This window comes from Mustela lutreola, chromosome 9 (assembly GCF_030435805.1).
Source record: "Mustela lutreola isolate mMusLut2 chromosome 9, mMusLut2.pri, whole genome shotgun sequence".
Classification (NCBI taxonomy): Eukaryota; Metazoa; Chordata; class Mammalia; order Carnivora; family Mustelidae; genus Mustela; species Mustela lutreola.
The window spans coordinates 122,056,999-122,076,849 of record NC_081298.1 but is presented as its reverse complement, the minus strand read 5'-3'; the positions used below and the strand labels follow the sequence as shown (position 1 = coordinate 122,076,849).

The following is a 19,851-nucleotide window of genomic DNA, read 5'->3' as shown; positions in this document are numbered from 1 at the left end:
ATTCTTTCTTTAGTCGTCGGCTCCGAACCTCCTCACCCCACCGAACCTGACTTAGGTTCTGGGACTTCATCACCAGGAGTTTATTTTTGCCCTTGCTTCCCTTGCCTTTGGAGACGTGTCTAACAAAAAGTTGCGTGGTCAAGGTTGAAGAGGTTGCTGCCTGTGTTCTCCTTAAGGATTTTGATGGATTCTTATCTCACAGTTAGGTCTTTCATCCATTTTAAGTATTTTTGTGTGTGGTGTAAGAAAAGGGTCCAGTTTCCTTCTTCTGCATATGGCTGTCCAATTTTCCCAACACCATCGGTCGAAGAGACTGTTTTTTTTTTCCCATTGGACATTCTTTCCTGCTTTGTTGAAGATTAGTTGACCATAGAGTTGAGAGTCCATTTCTGTGTTCTCTCTTCTGTTCCATTGATCTATGTGTCTGTGTTTGTGCCAGTACCATACTGTCTTGATGATGACAGCTTTGTAATAGAGCTTTAAGTCTGGAGTCGTAATGCCACCAGCTTTAGTTTTCTTTTTCAACATTCTTTTGGCTATTGGGTTTTTTTTTTTTTTTTTTTTTTTCTGGCTCCATACAAGGAAGGATTTAGGATTATTTGTTCTAGGTCTGTGAAAAGAGTTGTTGGTATTTTGAGAAGGACTGAATTGAATGTGTAGATTGATCTGGGTAGCATAGACATTTTAACAGTATTTGCTCTTCCAATCCATGAACATGGAATGTTTTTCCATTTCTTCATGTCTTCCTTGATTTCTTTCATGAATGTTCTATACTTTCCTGAGTACAGATCCTTTGCCTCTTTGGTGAGGTTTATTTCCAGGTATCTTATGGTTTGGGGTCCAATTGTAAATGGGATCGACTCCTTAATGTCTCTTCTGTCTCATTGTTGGTGTATAGAAATGCAACTGATTTCTGTGCACTGATTTTATATTCTGCCACTTTACTGAATTCCTATATGAGTTCTAGGAGTTTTGGGGTTTCTGCATAGTGTCATGTTATTTGTCAAACCTTTTATTTCTTTTCATTGTCTGACTGCTGAGGCTGGGGCTTCTGGTACTATGTTGAAAAGCAGTGGTGAGAGTGATTTTCCCTCATTCTGACAAAGGTAGTTGGAAGAAAGGCAGGCCTTCAACGGCCTCCTACCCTAAGAAGAAACCACCCTTAAAAGGATTTTACACCACCCTGGAAGGAGCCCTCCACCCTTTCCCACCTGATAGGTGGATGACAAAAACCTGATGGAGTGACGGGCACAGTGAAGGTTAATCAGATTGTAACAGGCAGTGAATAAGCTCATAAAAACCCCTAAGTCTAAACACTAAATGAGCAAACCTCTCAGATCCCCTCCTTCTTTGGGAGCTTTGTACTATCACTACTGAAAGTTTGCTTGGCCGCCGCCATGCCTCTGGTCTACCTCTTCCTTCTTTGAAGCGGTGCCACTGAGAGCCATGGGCACTGAAGGAAGAAGGAAATCCAGTAACAGTTTTGGCCCAGCTGCCCTCCAGCTGCCCTGGCCCTACCCCCCTCCCCAACCCCCTGCCCCGGGGCCTCAGCTTCTTCCTCTGAAATGATGCAGATAATAATACTTACCTGGCAGGCCTCATAGGGTTGATGTGACAAATAAATAGAGGACATGACAAACTACTGAAACGGAAACAGTGGAAATTCAGTCAGCAGTAGTGTGGAGTCCAGGGCAGTTACAGAGGTGGCTTTGTCTGATTTAAAGGTCCCCAGAGGCTGCTGGCCATTCCTTTGTCTTCATCTGCTCTTCAGTTGGGCCCTGGAGCTCTGCATTTATTTATCCTAATCTTTTTTCTTCTTTCTGGCCATTTAGCTCACAGTGATTATCTGCACAATTAACATAATAAAGCAAGTCAGCGAGGCTCTTTCAGGGTCCCTGGAAACAAAGACTGGGGGTTATTACTTGAGGCCCAGTGCAGTGAGCAGGACTGAGCTCCAAAAACCATCAATGTTATGCCCCACCCACCCCTGGAACATGGAACAAGGGCTCCTTGTACTTCGGGGACCAATGCTATCCTGGTGACCTGGGGTTCTTATCCACACCCCCACAAGTGGGTGCCCCTAGAGTTCCCCCATGATAGCCTTGAGTAAGGGATAGGCAGGGCTTGGTAAGGAGAGACCAGGGGGTGGGGGGTGGGGGGGGGGAATGGGATTGGGCTCACAAAATTCCAAAAATGCAGAGGTGGAAGGAAGCCAGAGATAAGGAAACAAATAAGACCATCCTGTCTCAGGTGTCCAAGGTGGGGTCTTGCTGTCACAGCTACTTGAGACCAACAAAAAATTACCTGACCCTTGGCTATTGTGGACAGGCTGTCTTCACACTCGCAGAGAGTCCCACCAAAATGCCAATGACAATCACCCTCTTCTTCCCAGCGACCACCTAGGAGAGGAGGGTGGGTGAGACCGTGTCACCAGGAGGATTCTAGGATACAAACCTATTGCATGGAGATGTCAGGGTCAGGACTGCGGAAGAGAACGGGCTTTGGCTGGATGGGGACTTCAGTGTCCTCGTGAGAAGGAACAGACAGAGACGTCTGGTTGACTATCAGGGGAAAACACAGACCTTCTTCAGTTCTTCAATCCCGTGCAGGGCACTATCTTCTGTCCCCTCCCTAGATGCCACCACAGACCTAAGAGGACAGACTCAAAGTCAGTGGCACTGGTTGGAAAGCAGAAGATTATGGTATACTAGGGAAGAAAAGGGAATGCATTAAGAGAAGGGAATGATGGAAAGATATCATTGACTGAAACACCTACTATTTGCTGAACACCACAACAGACACTTTTTAGGGCTGGACACTCCAATTCCAACAAGGGCCAGACAGGTGACATGAGTATGTGAAATGGGCCGAGGATAAGGCAATAAGAAATAATGGCGACCAAAGCAAACTCGGCACGATCTCCACCTGAAAGCCTGAAAATTCTATTTCTAGAAAACACTATCCAGGCCAAAGAAAATATTCACGGGCCAACGTGGCTTACCTGGCCCTGCTTGCAATGAGGTAGGTGTAGAGGTTTCTGTCCTAGACCTTTCATCAGCTGGTTGAAGGAGACCTGTCAGCGGGGAAGGACACGAGTTCGTGATGAAAGTGAAGGGAGCGGTACCTTGGATATTGACAACTAGTGTGAGGATTCCCTCAGGCCAGTGCTTAAGCCAGTCCTGCTTGGAATCTGGCACTTCGAAAGCTACTTGCAGATGACGGCTTGGGGTGCATGGGATGTAGAGACACGCTCAATAGACAGAGTGGGGCCCAGGTGAGTTCTGAAGATACGGGGTTCCGCGGTGAGGTCTAACTTTGAGAAGAGAGGGAGCCAGGCCTCAAGAGGGCCACCTAGGAACTTAGCTATGATGAGCTTTATGGTCCTGAGGGTTACCCCGAGAAGGCAGAGGAAGGAAAATCGGGGATCAGGGTACTCACCGACATGAGAAACGCCATCCTGCCAGAGTTGCCCCCTCCACTCAGCACCACCAGCTCCCACTCAGGTTCCTGAGAAAGAAAAATTCCCAGTGTCGCCAGGGCCTAGCTCCTAGCTCAGCTTGGGGGAAGCACATTCCTTCTTTGTCAGCAGCAGAAGAACTCCTGGAGAGACTCCTTAACCCTCCTTAACCACAAAAGGGAACAGAAAGATGCCTGGATTTGAGAATGAAACTTCAGTCTGACTCCCAACTCTGGCTGAGCTACTTACTCCAACCTTACTCATTCCAGAAAGGACCAAGAGCAGCTTTGTCATCCACCAATCACTCAATAAAAAGCAGAGCTACCCAGCAATTATTAGCTGGATATATTTGGGCAAGCTACTGTGATTGCCCTTTGTTTTCCTATCTGAAAAAAAAAAATGGAGACAATGACACTCATTTCACAGGTTTTTGCAAAGGTAATGAGTGTGAAAGCACAATGTCAATTACAGAGTGTGATGTAGATAATAGTTATTATAATTACTGTTGGTTAATAAGATGACAATAAAGACGCCAGAGGGAGGTCTGGGAGAAAGGAGAATGGAGATGGAGTAAAATGAGAAGTGGAAGCCAAGAAAAGAGAAAGGGGGGAGGGAGAGAAGTTAGGAGGGGAGGAGACAGAGAGACTGTACCTTCAGCACTTCCTGCACTTTGCCAGCCACTTGGACCACGGTGGTCAGAACTGATTCACTATACAGTCTCTGTAGGGAGCAGGTGGGAATCAGAAGCCAAGAAAAGGGCAGTGGATTTGGGGGAAGGGGAGGAATGAATGGTGTGGTGGAGGGGCTCTCAGGTCTCAAACACGAAGGACCATTGGCATGGAGCTGGCATCTTTATTTTCAGTACCCAGGGGATGGGTCTGGGTTACCTAGTCTGTGGACATGACTTGCCCCTCCTCCTGGAAGATCTCAGCATCACATTGTCCCAGCAATGGAACAGTTTGCTCGGCATCTGCTTTGTCGAGGTCCTGGTCAGTGGGTTTGACTTCTCTGTGATTGGCAGGGCTGCCTCATACCCAGACAACTAGAGGGAAGGGGGCACAAGGATACAGACAGGGAGCCCAGGCCTCACTCATGCCTCTTGATCTGGAGGTGGGAGCGGCAGCAGGCACAAGGTTTGGGGACACACACACACACACACACACACACAGACACACCATCACCATCCAGGGATTTAGCCTGAACTTGGTACTCTGGGCCTAATAGGGGAAGGAGGAGAGGGAAAACAGAAACCCAGGATGGAGGGAAGTCCAGAAGAGAAATGATTCTAGGAATCAGTGCAGAAGACCAACATGGAGAAGTGGGGGGGTGTCTCACCTCCCACTTGCCAGGCTCTGTAGTCTCAATCACCTGTTGAACTGTTTTGTGCCCGGCATGGTGGCACGCTGTGGACACCATCGTGCCTGCGTCTTTAGCCACACAAACCCTCTGTCACACTAACTCTGCTTCCAGCTGGCGGGGCCTTATCTGAGCCACAGTGATGATAAACCCGGGTACCCTGGCCTCTCGGAGCACCGCCCCCTCTGAGTATCTCTCCACACCCTTTCCTGATCAGTTGGCCCCCAGCCCTCTGGGCACCCCAGGGAAGCTCCAGGGGTCCCTCTTTGCATGCATGCACACTACCCAGCCTCTGCTTTGCCCCATGAAGGGGGAAACCTGAGGTTCATTACTCTTAACCTTTGGACACAATGACCTCTTCTCTGGAGGGCCTGGAGCTCAGAAGTGCAGGGTAATACCCAGTCCCAGGACAATGAGAATCCCTGAGCAGAGGATTCTTCTGGGACCAGGATGTAACAGGAGGCCAGAGATCAGGGTCCTCAGGGACAGCAGAGGCAGAGGACCTGAGCCGTGGCTTGATCACATGTCCAGAACACACAGTACTCCGGGCCCCTCTTGCTCCATTTCACTCTTTCATCTCAGAAGGAAGGTAACAGAAGCTTTGGAGGCCCAGGGGGACAAACGCTGAACTGAATATTACAGGAAAAAAGTGCCACGGAAATAGAAATGCTGCAATGAGAATTAGAAACCAAAGTATCTGCCCTAAATACAACATGAGCCAACAGTTATTTACACTGAACAATGCACTTCTCACATGCAGTATCTCACTGGGTGCATTCCCACTAAGGAGACCACACTGACACCCTCGTTTTGCAGATGGTAAAGCAGAGGCTCAGAGAAGTTAGGTCATTGCTGAAGATCACACAGTTGACAGAAAGGGGACTCACACCAGGTTGTTACTCCAGATCTCATGAAATAGTTTAAGGATTTATGTGTGTTAAACGAATGAAGTAACTAAAAGATTGGTGCAAATAATGATAATCCCTCGCTCACACAGTGTCATAAGATTTATAAAGACATTCCCCAACATTATCTCACTGGATCCTGCCAACAGCCCTATGAGGTTCTGGACGCTCTGGTTTTAGGAAACCTGACAGACGACCAATTTCTGCACACCAGGCAGGAAGAAGAGCTAAAAACCATAGGTTGCTGCTCTTTATTTAGACTTCCCCGCTATAAACCCAGCCTGCTGTCTTAACCGCTGGACTCCAGCTCTTCCCGTGCCCAGACACCTAGGTGACGCTCAATAAATATTTGTTTAATAAATTAAAGAATGAATGAGAGCGAAGAGAACCAATATCAGATTATGAATGGGGAAGAGATTTAAAAGTTGACGCAGTCTACAAGTGGAGATTTTACATCAATTATCTCGCCACTCTGTCCCCTCCGGCAGGGGAAGTGGGATTCCTCCTCCCAACTTGGCTAATTCCACCCGGGGAGGGAGGGGCCCTCCCGGGAGCCCGAGACCCTCGCACCTGCACCTCTCACTACGGCCCCCCAGCCCCCCGCAGGCTCCTTGGACGGAGCCAGGATCAGAGGCAAGGGGACCGGGGAGGCCGCCAATGGGAGGGTCGTGGGAGGAGCCCCGGGAGAACGGGGTCGGGGGAGGGGGGGTGAGGGGGATGACGGCGGCGAGAACCCCGGCAGGGCGGGGCGGGCCGGCACGTCCCGGTTCGGCTTCGGCGGAGCGAGCGGGGCCAGCTCTGCAGAAGGCGGCGGCTAGCTAGCCGGGACGGTCACATCCCGCTGCAGGGGCCGGCGGAGCAGCCGCACTGCCTCCCGCACCTGGACTCCGGCCAGCAGCCAGGCCGCGCAGGCACCGCCCCCCGCTCAGGGACAGACTAGGGGGCCCGTCCGAGCTCTGGGGTCCCCCGCAGCCCCGCGGCCCGCTCCCGCTGCGCCTCCACCTGCCCTCTGCCCGCAGCTCGGTCCCGCGCTGCCCGCCGCGCCGGGCCCGCGTCGGGATGGGGCAGGGGCAGCGCCACGGAGCCGGGCGATGGGCCACCCTCTGGGCACCGAGCAGCCCCCCGAGGCCTGACCGACCGCGAGGACCGGCGCAGGTGGGTGTGGGCCGGGCAGAGCGGCGCACTGGGGACGGGTGATGCAGGGATGGGGAAGGCGTGGGGAGAACGGGGCGGGGGGATCCGGGGCTGCTGTGGGCGGTGGGGAGCCGGGGAGAGCTGCTGCCACGCGTGCGTTCTGGGCAGTCCTAGACACACCCCCCCCCCCCCCCAACAACTCCTGCCACCTCCAGGAGCCCCGCCTGGATGTCAAGCGGATGCCCCAGTGCCTCCCAGCGGACTCGGTGGGGACCATGGCTTCGCTGATGCCCCTCTCCCCATATTTAAGCCCTACGGTCCTCCTGCTGGTCAGTTGTGACCTGGGCTTTGTGCGAGCAGGTGAGTAAAGGGGTAGTGGGGTCGAGCAGAGCTAGCCCGTACCTGGGACCTGTTAACCTATTCACTCTGGCAGCCAGCAGACCGACCTCGGTCTCCTGTGAATGTGACAGTCACTCACCTCAGAGCCAACTCGGCCACTGTGTCCTGGGACGTCCCAGAAGGCAACATCGTCATTGGCTACTCCATTTCCCAGCAAGTATGAATCACCCTTCTGCTCCCTGGCCTGTGTTTTTGGAACTCTGAGCCTTCCTTCTGTTACCCCCATCGGGGACCAAAGCTCCCCTCCCCGTGGTGGGGGAATCTGGGAGCTGGTGTCCCCTGGCTCAAGCTGCCCTTGTCATCCTACTCCGTGGAAGTGCTTGGATGTTTGAGTCCTGGGACTGGTGTGAGACCACCCTCCTGTCCCATCATCTCCCCGCAGCGACAGAATGGCCCTGGGCAGCGTGTGATCCAGAAGGTGAACACCACCACCAGGGCCTGTGCCCTCTGGGTACTGGCTGAAGATAGGGACTACACCATGCAGGTCCGGAGCATCATCCTTTGGGGAGAGAGCCCCCCAGGGCCTCGGGTACACTTCCGAACTCTCAAGGGTTCTGACCAGCTACCCTCCAACAGCTCAAGCCCAGGTGAGAGGCTCAGCTATCCTCCACTCCTGAAAGCTTTCGATTCTCTGGCTTTTTACCTGCCCTTCAGCCTCTTAATTTACTTCCTCCCAAACAAGCCACAGTCTAGCTTAGATGAATAAAAGGATGACTTAATTCATCATACTGCCAAGAAACGAGGAAAAAGGTTGGCAGGGGACTAGGTATAAACAGGCTGATAATGAATCGTTTGGGAGAAGGGCTTTCAAGCTTCCTTTTCCCCACCCTCTGTTCCCAGCTGCTGCAGTTTGCAGGAATACTTGCCCGCAACGGTCCTGCTTTTTTGGTCTCTACCTACCTGTCCACCAACAGCTTCCTAGAGAGGGGCTCTCAGGGGCAACCCTGGTCCCAGACCTCTCCATCCTTACGGGTCTGCATAGAAGAGCTCTGTGGCCGCTCCCCATAACCTGGAGTCTACTCTTTCTTCTCAGGTGACAACACAGTGGAGGGTCTGGAGGGAGAGCGACCATTGCAGACAGGGGATGTGGTTATCATTGTGGTGGTGTTGCTCATGTGGGCTGGTGAGTGCGCAGCTGCACGGGGGACCAAGGATTGGGGGAGTGGGGGCTCAGTGAAGGTGGGAGGTGGTGAAGGCTCAGGAGAAAAGGCAGGGAGGGAAATGCAGCGGGGAGATGCTTAGTTGGGGGTGAGCAGAAGTTTGAGGAGAGGAAGGCTAAGAGGGTGGTGCTCACATATGAGCACCAGAAATTCAGAGGTTTTCTTCTAGAAATCATGTGGGTATCTCACTGTCCTTCAAGGCTGTGAGTGGGGAGATCAAGATCAAGGTGCAGATTGTATTGTTGTGTTTCAGCTGTCATTGGGCTCTTCTGCCGTCAGTATGATATCATCAAGGACAACCACTCCAACAACAACCCCAAGGAGAAGGGGAAGGGGCCGGAACAGAGTCCTCAGGGAAGGCCGGTGGGGACGAGACAGGTGATGTGATGTGAGGCCGGTGAGGGAGGGAAGGGTGATTTTGCTTCTAGAAGCAGTCAGGGAAAGGCCAGAGAGGGGCAGGAAGAGAAGGGAAATGGATATTTGGGATGGAGGAGACTCTTACCTTCCTGACATGAGACTCAAGACGTTTTTTTTTTAAACAGAAAAAGTCACCATCCATCAACACCATGGATGTATGAGTGAGGAAACCGAACTCGAAAACAGATGCACTAACACCCTGGGGATGGGGACAGGGTCAGGGAGAGCCTCAGTTGGTGATCTGCCCAAGACTGAAGGATCCCGTAATCTCCGAGAGGGTAATGACACTCCCACAATCTCAGGCCTGGTGCCCATCCTCTTTCCACTGTCAGCAGGGCCAGAAGGTAGGTCTCTTGGGGTCTGTGCCCCTGGACCTGGGGAATGGCTATCAGATGGGAAATGTCCTTCCATCCCCCGGGTCCAGGGGACAGACACTTGTTCAACTGTACCCCACTAGGTCCCAGATGGGCCCCCATTGCACCTGCATCAGGACTCTCGGCATCCCCAGCTGCCCTCACATCTTGCCTCTGGGTCTCAGAGGGGGAGGGTTCTTTGGGTACTCCCCCTCCCCCAGCAACTCAAAGGAATTGTCTGGGTCTGGAGGCAGATGCTGCACTGCACTACTCCAATGTCTTCCACGGAGTCTCAGGGGCTCCCCCTGTCACCTGGTGGCCCCCCAGCTGCTGGTGACCTCACCCCTTGGACATTTTTCCAATAAATGTTCTTGGACAAACTGGAGATGACTGTTTGGGATACTGTACAGTAAGCTGAAGACACTTCCCCACTGTCTCTCCCCTGACCACAAGGGCCTCTCACCACCACCAACTCGACAGGAGCACTAACATTGTTTTAAGGTGTTTGTTTTGATTCTGTAGCCTTGAATGGGGGGGGGGGGAGAGGACAGAAATGGGTGTAGAAAACTAGAGCCCTCGTTCCTTTTGTTTTGTTCAGTGAGAAAGGGGGAGAAGGAAAAGAAGGGGAGGTATATAAATTCTCCTGCATCCGTGGAAACGAAGGTCATACCACAGGAGAGGGGCCGGTAACCTTTTTAACTTCACTGCCCACATTGACACCCAAGCTTTTCACCATTGATTCCTCTGACTCCTCCATCAACCTCGAGTTAATTTCCAGAAAGGGACTGAACGGTGTTTTGAGACAAATGAAAGAGAAGCTCCGCTAATAGATCCTTCAGTGCCACGTGCTCCTATCCTGTGCACTCCTGTACTCCTAGTCTTTCCCGAACTCACTTTTCCTTTTCTTTCTGTCTGCCTCTGTCTCGCTGATTCGGTCAAAGTCAATAATAACTGTAAAGTGTAAATGACTTTATATTCACTCTCTGCCACTATATCCAGAGGAGGAGGATGGAAATAAAACTGAAGGGTTGGAACTCCCCTGTCAAAAGACTTATACTTTGGGCTCTGGGGCTACTTCCTTCCTGTGAAAATAGAGGCTTTCCTCTACTGTTTCCTAAATTCCAAGGGTGGGAAGATGGTGCCAGTGAGAGAAATACCTGTTGACGTCTGCAACCACTGTGGGGGGAACGCTGCAGAACCCAGAATCTGGACATCATATGCTATACTCTCTGAAGAATTACAGGTCTTCTCAACTTTGGATCTTTCCAGAGGAGGTGTATGAACGCTCCTTTTCTGCATCTCAGTCTCTCTGGCATGTTCCAAGAATTTAGACCAGTAATTCTGAAAGGGACCCCAATCCAAACAGATCAAGAAGTCATCATCCTTTCTACTTCACCAAGCTCCAACCCCACGTATCACAAGACTTAACTTCATCCTATCAGATAAGCCCAGTTCTCATTTGCCCTCTGCCTTGAACCACAAAAGCATCCAGATCTGGGCAGCAGTCTTTGATCCACTGCTACCCAGTTCTGCAGTAGTACCTCTCACTGGCCACTGGCGCGGAAACACTCACATCTCGGACTCTGGACACCTCATCTCTTGGGATGGAAGTGGCACGGGGTATAGAAGCATGGCATAGATATAGGGAGCTACGAGTTCAGAATATAAAGGCTGTTTCAATGCATCAGCTCTGGGTTGATTCCCAGTTACATCGTTTACTGTTCATTTGTTAAGGGGCCCCTCTAATCCCGAGTCTCCTGGCATGTGAAATGGAACTCATAGTGCCATCCCCTTCAAAAGCTGTCTTTGAGATTAAATGAGATAATGCATCTACAACCTTTTGCACGGTACCTGGCAGACGCATCCTGAGTATTCGGTTAGCTATCATTACTAGCCTTGTGATACCCCGTGCACATCATAGAGCCTATCTGGGTTCAACCCGGGCTGCTGCAAAACGTATGAAAGCAACCGCCCCGCCTTCCTCCAGGGTTGTAAGGATTAAAAGAAGTGTTCAGCCACACTTTACTCACAATTCAGGCGGGAGTAAGACCGCGATTACATAGGGCCTCCAGTTTGCAGAGGGCTTGTGGGCGTGGCTTGAGCTTGGGTTTGCAAGAGACGACAGGATTGGTTGAAGAGAGGATTCCAGTCCTCTCGGTCCCGCACTAGGCCTCACTGCCCCTGCTCACATTCTGTTTGCCTCACTGTCAAGCTAAGTGGTGACCTTGCGAAGTGTGTCGCGCTGTAGTCGCCTCTGCGTCAGCTGCAGTTGCTGCCATTGCAGGGCGGGTTGTCCAGTTAACGACGGGAGCTGTCGCTGACTGGTGGCATCCGAGAGACAGTTGTTCCTCATGCAGTTGAAGCACCTGAGGACCCTGCTGAGCCCTCAGGTGAGGAGTTGCGTGGCTCTTCCCTCCCCCGCCAGCCTTAACGTTCCCAGAGAAGTGGGGGAACTGAAATCTCACGATGGTGAGCGCCTACTGTATGCGGTAGCTTTTGTTCCGTTTCGTTTGACATCAGTTGTGTAGGAGGCCCCTTGCTGGGCGCACATTGGAAACAGCGAACCTAAGTCTGCGCCCGGATAAACGAGCGCTTTAGGTAAAAGCCCCAAAGACGGAGTGCGGAAGACCTTACGTTCGTTCTGATGATGGAGATCTCAGATTCGGAAAAGGCTGGGCACCGGGAGAGGAACCATGCTGAAGAGAGGCTGGGTTTTGGAGCTAGGAGACCAGCACTCAAGTGCTAGTGCCAGCTGCACTTTCAATAAATGGTCCAATCCCGCTGACCTGAAGCCCTCGGCACACAGTCTCTGAGCGCCCACCCAGCGGCTTCATTGGGAAAATGGGAGTAACAATAATAGCAACCTGATGGGGTTTGGGGGGAAAGTTCGCAAAAGCCTTCGCGGACTAAAAAGCCCTGTAGAATCTGATAGACGAGAGAGAACATCCAAAATTCAAAGGATAGACTCAGACAAAGCTAATGATAGTATCTGCCATTAGTGAATGTTTGCTATGTAGCCAGACAGCATCATTTAAAGAGTTAGGATTGTGGTTTGTGGAGTCAGACATACGGGGATATAAATCTTGGTTCCACCCCCTTACGAATGTGTATGTAAATTTGAGCCAATTACTTAACTTTTCTGAACCTCAGGTTCCCCATCTGTAAAATATGCATAATCATCTCTGTCTCAGCGTTATGAAGTAAAAGGACAATGCATATTGAGCATCTATCAAACTGCCTAGTCTATGGATAGACCTTGTTAAGGGTTAGTTTTTATTATTCTACTCCCGGTCCCCATTGAATCCTCAGGCAGTGCTATGAGGAATGAGGAAGGCTTCACAGCGAATGTGGTATTAGGAGAATAGAGGGAAATTAGAACAAAAGAGAGAAGTGCTCATTGCTCAGGAAACTGCCCCCGAAATTGTAATTTAAAAATTCCTTTACCCTAATGGAATAATTGGAAGTGAAAATCCCCTTCAGTCTTTCAAAATAAGATGTCATGATGCAGGGTAGGGCAAAGGCCCAGGATTGGCAAAATGATGAAGGAAGATGATGAGCTAGGAAAACGAGGAACCCTCAGCCCTTCAAACCTAATTTAATCAAGCGGTGGATGGGGGGGTAAAGGTGGTGGTGAGGCTGTTTTGTGACTCTGAGGATTTTGATGGGGGGAGGGGGAAAAAATAAAGGCCTTTTAAACCTGGGACTTTGGAGGTACCTGGGTTAGGAGTGACAAGTAACAAAGTTTCAAACCAGAGCTCTGGAGCCCAAGTAATTAATCACACAATTGGAGCAGAGGCTAAATGTTTTATTTCAAGGAGGGAAGTCCCTAGTGCAAAACCGTTGAGGACCAGGTGGTGGACAGACATGGAAGAGAATAATCGACTGGGAGATGATCACTTCAAAATTGGACTTCTGAGCAGTGCGTAGTTTGGGGGGGGGTGATTAAAAAAAAATAAGCTGGTGGCAATTTCATCTTAAATCTCAACTCTGATTGTTTTACTCCCCATTCCAGAACTTTCACTGTCTTTTTGCTACCAAATAAGCCTAACCCCCTTGGCCAAATGTCAAAGTATTTTTGCACTGGCCTCCCTGTTTTTCCTGCCTTACTTCTTCTGTTCTATGTGCCAGATAGTTTCAGCTGTATTAAATTACTGTCTCTTAATGAGATTTCCCTTTGCTCCTATCATTCCTTCTACTTCAGATAACTTCCCCCATTTAACTACATCCAATTCTTCAAACCTTAAAGTTGGTCATTTAAACATAAAACGATTTCAGATTTCAGGCTTCTCCAAACTATCATCGTGCTTTGTACAGGCCTCTCTAATGGGATTTTTCCTGTTTGCACATGTTATTAGCCTGGGGGCAGGGACCGTATTTTGCTCTTTGTCTTCCTCTCAGCCCCTGACTACATTCTTTTCTCAGTGTGGTATTCAAAAAATATTGAATGAGGAGTGCCTGGGTGGCTAACTCATGAAGTGTCTTCAGCTAGGTCATGATCCAGGGTCATGGGATTGAGTCCCACATTGGGCTTCCTGCTCACTGGGAAGCCTGCTTCTCCCTCTTGCTCCCCTGCTTGTGTTCCCTTTCTCGCTGTCTCTCTGTCAAATAAATAAATAAAACCTTTTAAAAATAATATTGAATGAAAAAAAATGTATATATTGAATGAATGGCCGAAGACCAGAACCTATTAAAAAAAAAACAAACTTATCAGACCAATTGATTTTATTTCAGTTGAGCTATGAGGGAGCAAGGCCATTGCAAGGGCACATCGGTACGCTTGATTCTGCATGTCACCTCCAAGTGTATTTGCATTATGGGTTTCTAAAGCACCTTGTTCTCCTGGGCCAGAGTTTTATAGCCTTGGAGACCAGGATGCATCTTTTGTTTTAAGGACTATGATGTGGAGAATTGACCAAAGTCACAGTAGAGCTAAAGGAACCAAAATTCTTTTGTCACTCTAGACGAACAGCTGGGCTTATTTTTACCCCCTCTGCCTCTGCAGGATGGAGCTGCAAAGGTGACCTGCATGGCTTGGTCCCAGAACAATGCCAAGTTTGCGGTCGGCACAATGGACCCAGTGGTGTTGCTATACGATGACATGGGGAGCGGAGAGAGAAATTCTCCACCAAACCAGCTAACTTGAAGGTGAAGAGAGTACTCTGTGTGTCAAACTGTTCATGGGGTCTTAGGAATCTGGAAAACTTCCTAACTAACTTCCCCAGCCATCTGCCTAGGAAATGGCCTGCCCCATCTTTTCTCAGGATAAATCTCTCACGCTCAATACAGTCACACAAACACCTTTTCTTCTCTTTTCTCTACCATGTGTGCTCATGACTTTTTTTTTTATTTCCTTTTTTATCTCTTAGTATGGCAGGAAGAGCTATATGGTGAAGGCCATGGCTTTTTCTCCCGATTCCACTAAAATTGCCATAGGACAGACCGACAGCATCATCTATGTGTACAAGATAGGCGAAGATTGGTGAGGATAGAGACTGGGAGGTGGGGGTGACCTGGAAAAGAAGGGGAAGGCAGGAAGAAATGTCTCACTGGGGAAAGGGGAGAAGAGAAGGTGATGGTCCAGGCTGGGACGTGGAGAGCAAAGGCCTTCCCGAGTCTGTTGCTGCTTCCCTATCTGTGCCTGCCTCGTGTTGTGAGATCCCATCCCTGGGGAAATCAGCCTAAGGTCAGCATGAGGACCTGTGATGGGAGCCCTTGGTGACACAGCATCTTTGTTCCTGTTCTAAAACTGCTCGGGCTCCATTTTATGCCTCCTTTCAAGGCTCTTATGGCAGGGTAGGCAACATTAGGGGGAGCAGGGAACGTATCAGGTCTTTCTTCCCTTCTCCCAGCATCACGTGTGGCACTTTCTTTATGAAAGTGTTTTTAATGTGTTTTCCCTTTTTATTTGGCAGGGGTGACAAGAAAGTCATCTGTAACAAATTCATCCAGACGGTAAAGTTCAGACCTGTCTCGGGGAGATTTGGATGAGCAAACCTATATCAATATGGCTACCTGTAAATGTAACCGGAAGTTGCATTTTTCACTTGTCCATCTGACCTTTCCAGCTGAGAGGATGGAGGATGGTGCTGCGTGGCTGCCCCTCCTCCTTGCTTTCCCCCGTGAGCCTGGCTGTGTCCTCTTCTCCGCTGTAGGCGACTGGGGCGGTGGCATGTGGCGGGGGTTCAGTTTGTTATAAGTGCGCTGGGCGACATGGACAGGGTTATCCTTTTCATGATTTCCTCCTTGCAGAGTGCTGTCACCTGTCTGCAGTGGCCAGCAGAGCGGCACATCATTGTTTTTGGACTGGCTGAAGGGAAGGTAAAGGAGGAAGAGAAACACAGGAGAGGCTGTGGGTGGGGATAACGGTTCTGGAGAGAGAAATACAGTTAAATGTCTCCCTTAGGGTCAAGTTATATATTGGGGGAGAAAATGGAAGGACCGGTTTTTTGTTATTTCTTTTTCTTTCCTTAGGATCTGGGTGGGATTGAAAGGAACTGAACCAGACTTGTATCCATTTTCCCATTTTCAGGTTTCTTTAGCAAACACTAAAACTAATAAATCATCTACCATCTATGGGACAGATTCTTACGTGGTATCACTGACAACAAAGTGAGTAAGGAAGAGCAGTATCCCAAGCTTAGAGACATAGGAAGAAGCGATGGGGATGTCGGGACTGGGAGACCATAATATGGAAGATGGGGAGGACTGGTAGCAGGGAGCCCAGGTAGGGTAATGTTTGACATAGAAGTGTGATTTCTTGGTGAGACAGAGTAATCTCTTTCTTCCTCTTCCTCTTCCTTTTAATTCACTCACTTTTTTCGTTCCTCTGGGAAAGGAATTCTCTCTGGTCATGCAGATGGCACCATTGTTAGGTATTTCCTCGAAGATGAAGGCTCTGGAGAGTCACGGGTATGACTAAAGGATGCTGTGAGTTGGGGGTAAAGAAACACAAGATCGTTTTTAGGGGAGGTTGAACATTAAGATAGAGGTGGCTGGCCGGGTGCACATTTGGATGCAGCCACAGAGAGAATTTTTATTCAGGAGGCCACAGCTTAATATTTGTGGGCAAGGAGTTATGGAGGGGATAGGATTCTGAGAGTAGGGGAAAGTGAAAATTATTCTTATCTATGTAAAAAGTGTATTTATGTGTATAAATCATTTAAAAAAGTCATTCTCAAGAGAGAAAAGGGAAAGGGTGGGGGATAAAAGGAATGTTTATGTTTTACTTGATGTAATTCTCTATTATCTGAATAACTTACCTTAAAAATTACTTGTAGAGGGGTGCCTGGCTGGCTCAGTTGGTGGATCATGTGACTCATGATCTCAGGGTTGTGAGTTTGAGTGCCACATTAGGTGTAGAAATTACTTAAATAACTAAAACTTAAAAAAAAAAAAAAAAAGTAACCCCTTTCTCCTGAGTGACTTTCTCCAAACTAGGAGAAATCCAGACTTAGCCTAGAGAATCTGAATCTAGAGAATCTCTTCTTCCCTTTTGACTCCAACCTAAAAATATGACATTAAAGGCAGGAAAGAGAAATTCATACTTTATTGGGATCCAAAAGAGATTAAGAAAAAAAATTACTCATGTAATAATTGAATTTATTTCTTGTGTGAAGAAAGACTTGTATGTTCCGTGTGTAGGACATGTCCCTTTTGGGGGCCTTATAGGTGTTTACTAAAGAACTCAACATACAAGCCTTTTGAGGTTTCCTCTTGCAGACAATGTCAGACGTGTGTGTGTATGCCATACATATGTATGTAAGAGTATAAAACCTAAAGACAGTTTGTGAAGTTCTACAGATTAGGATATGTTGGGGTAGGAAAATGTTGGAAGATTTATACAGGGTATAAATTTTTCCTAGAAAGGAAGAATCCCTGACTGAGGCTGTCAGAGTCAGAGCGACTGGAACTCTTTACTTCTGTCTTAGGGGAAGTCAGTTAGCCACCCATGCCCGCCCTATGCCTTGGCTTGGGCAACCAACAGCATCGTGGCTGCAGGCTGTGATTGCAGAATTGTAGCCTATGGAAACGCCCGCGTGTTACAAACTTTTGATTACAGCCCTGACCCTCAGGAGTGGGAGTTCACCACCGCTGCTGCAAGCCCTGGGGGCCAGGTTCCTTCCTTTGAACCTTTGTGTCCTCTCCTATGAGATTCCCTAGCATGTGTGTTCTCTCTCACTTCCTCTCTTCTCTAATACAGCGAGACTCATTGCCTTCTGTTACGCACCCATTTCCACCCTTTTGCTCAGTCTCCATCTCTTCTGAAATCCACCTCCTTAATTTCAGACCTCGGGTACTCAACTGGAGCCCTCGAAGAAGCATCTGGGAAGAGGAAAGCGCAAGGAGATTGCCAACGTATATACGTCACTGCCTGGCCTGGAAACGGGATGGCTCTCGACTCTGTGCGGTGCATTTTACTAGTAATCCCTTTCTGCCTGGGTGACTTTCTCCAAACTAGGAAAAATCCGGCCTTCGCCTAAAGCACTCTCCCTGAAACTAGAGACTCTCTTCTTCCCTTTTGACTTCAACCTAAAAATAGGACATTAACGGCAGGAAAGAGAAATTCACACTTTATGGGAAGCCAAAAGAGACAAAGAATTCTGTAGGCGGGGCTGATTTCTCCGTTTCCTCCCATCACTATCCTGGCGTCCTGTGAGTGCCACCTCTTTCCATCTGGTACTTCCCCAAACTGCCAGCCCTTTTACTGCTAACTCTTTCCTAGATTCTAGAGCTTGGGTTTCAAGGGTGTCTCCAGATATCCTTCCGATGCCTGTTACCATTTATGTTGTCGCTTTCCCTTCTAGGGCACACTCTGTGGTGGAGTGGAACAGTTTGACTGCTGCCTCCGGAGAAGCATTTACAAGAATAAGTTTGAGTTGACATGTGTGGGACCTAGCCAGGTAAGCAGCTGATAGCCTACTGCACCAAAATCTCCTTCTGGACACTGCCACAGTGCCAAATTGAACCCCTGGCAGAGCTGCTCTGGAGAACAGAGTGTATCACGCAACTCTTTGGCAACTTTCCTGCTGTAGCCCTTCCAGCTTATTGTAAGAAAAGATTTAAACACCAAATTGAAGGGGTACAGAGATCGCCACTTCCATCTTCCTGATTTAAAACTTTACTACCTGGGGCGCCTGGATGGCTCAGTCTTAAGTGTCGGACTCTTGATTTCAGCTCACGTCATGATCTCAGGCTTGTGAGATCAAGCACCACGAGGGGCTCCACGCTGGGCATGGAGTCTGTTGAAGATTCTCTCTTTCCCGCTCCCTCTGCCCCACCCGTGTCTCCATCCCTCTCTAAAACAAAACAGAAAAAGCTTTATTACCTGTATGTTGTTAACTGGGGAGTTTAGAATTACGCAGGTGCATGACATTGCTTTAGGGCCTCTGAACTCACCGTGTATGACATTGCAAGGTAATTTCTTAGTTCCTGAGCCCACTTTTCTGTTTTCTCTCCCTCTGTCCTCTTTTCCTTCCATTTATTATTCATTGGTTCCTTCATTTTCTCTTTTTTATAATTTTGTTCACTTATTTGACAGAGTGTCCGCACAGGATCAGGGGAACTCCAGAGGGAAAGGGAGCACTCGGACGTGGGGCTGAATATGGGGCTGATCCCAAGACCCCAAGATCATGATGTGAACCGAAGGCAGATGCTTAATTAGCTGAGCTACCCAGGCACCCCCTCTTTTTTTTTTTTAAGATTTTATTTTTAAAATAACTGTACACCCCACATGGGGCTCAAACCCACAACTGAGATCAAGAGTCGCATGCTCCTCGACTGAGCATGCCAGGCACCCCAGTTCTTTCATTTTCTGTCCATTCTCTATACATGAGCACTGTTAGGACCGAGAATACAAAGATAATTGTCTGTATTCTGTTGTTCCTTAATCAGGATCATTTTAGCAAAGAGGTATATGAAATGACAGTATGATCAGTATATACCACGATTAAAGTAATCACAAAGATTTTCACAAGAGGTACTGGAAGGTAAGGAGAGTGATTAGTTTTACCCAGTATGTATTATGTATTAGCATTGAAGGAGATAATCTCTGAAAACATTTTGTATATCATAAAGCACTGTGTGAATGAGAGGTGTCATTTTTACCAACAATAGCCTAGGCTAGGTGAGGAAACAAGAGACTAGCTTTGCTTAACCCTGTAGAGGTGGGCACAGCAGGTTCACCCCTCTTTGGGGTTGAGGGAAGCCTCAGGGAGCTCAGACTTGTACCTTACCAAGGTGATTGTGAAGAACCTGTCATCGGGGACCCGGGTGGTACTCAAGTCACACTATGGCTACGAGGTGGAAGAGGTGAAAATCCTTGGAAAGGAACGTTACCTGGTGGCCCACACGTCAGACACGCTCCTGCTGGGGGACCTGAACACTAATCGCCTTAGTGAGGTAGGAACCCCAGGTGAAGGGGCGGGGAATGGAGCATCGTGAGCTGCTACTTCCGGGGAGCCTGGGTCCCTAAGGGGGAAGGTCTCTAAGGAAAAGCTCTAAGATGCTGGTGTTGGGGCCCTGGTGGACCTGGGAGTGAGACCCTGGAGATTTAGAATCCTGGAATGGGAATTCCCACTGTTGGACTGTTTTTACGGCATCTCTCAGAAGCCTAGAAGCCTAGGGCAGAATGTGACACAGCACCCCACTTGTGGAACATAAGGGCCTTCCTA

The 19,851-nt window shown here is 49.0% G+C and overlaps 1 protein-coding gene, 1 long non-coding RNA gene and 1 pseudogene across 3 annotated transcripts; 2 read left to right on the top strand and 1 right to left on the bottom strand.

Moving 5' to 3' along the window:
* Positions 1 to 2,452: 2,452 nt before the first annotated feature.
* Positions 2,453 to 4,348, bottom strand: LOC131808193 (uncharacterized). The gene is made up of 4 exons (XR_009344717.1): positions 4,109 to 4,348; positions 3,707 to 3,843; positions 3,002 to 3,073; positions 2,453 to 2,649 (listed from the first exon to the last, which is right to left on the bottom strand). It is a non-coding gene; the product is annotated as an uncharacterized LOC131808193 (long non-coding RNA).
* A 2,151-nt stretch (positions 4,349 to 6,499) lies between these two features.
* On the top strand, positions 6,500 to 9,638 carry LOC131840582 (fibronectin type III domain-containing protein 4-like). Of its 2 annotated transcripts, XR_009357407.1 has the most exons (8): positions 6,500 to 6,873; positions 7,068 to 7,212; positions 7,293 to 7,408; positions 7,634 to 7,838; positions 8,285 to 8,374; positions 8,665 to 8,789; positions 8,954 to 9,172; positions 9,286 to 9,638. XR_009357407.1 is itself a non-coding variant. In XM_059188710.1 (7 exons), the coding sequence occupies exons 1-7, from the start codon at positions 6,778 to 6,780 to the stop codon at positions 8,987 to 8,989; spliced, it is 813 nt and encodes a 270-aa protein (XP_059044693.1). In that variant the 5' UTR covers positions 6,500 to 6,777; the 3' UTR covers positions 8,990 to 9,638. The 2 variants fall into 2 exon arrangements, 1 of the variants encoding a protein (XP_059044693.1); XM_059188710.1 differs by having other exon boundaries at positions 8,954 to 9,638.
* Positions 9,639 to 11,532: 1,894 nt separating this feature from the next.
* LOC131840579 (intraflagellar transport protein 172 homolog) lies at positions 11,533 to 19,557 on the top strand (annotated as a pseudogene).
* The last annotated feature ends 294 nt before the right edge of the window (positions 19,558 to 19,851 follow it).

What these genes read in the sequence shown, in the direction of transcription:
- LOC131840582 (XM_059188710.1), top strand. Translation starts at nt 6,778, where the DNA reads ATGGGGCAGGGGCAGCGCCACGGAGCCGGGCGATGGGCCACCCTCTGG. An exon ending in GACCGCGAGGACCGGCGCAG is followed by an intron (nt 6,874 to 7,067) that starts GTGGGTGTGGGC and finishes TGCCACCTCCAG; the next exon opens with GAGCCCCGCCTGGATGTCAA. An exon ending in GGTGTTGCTCATGTGGGCTG is followed by an intron (nt 8,375 to 8,664) that starts GTGAGTGCGCAG and finishes GTTGTGTTTCAG; the next exon opens with CTGTCATTGGGCTCTTCTGC.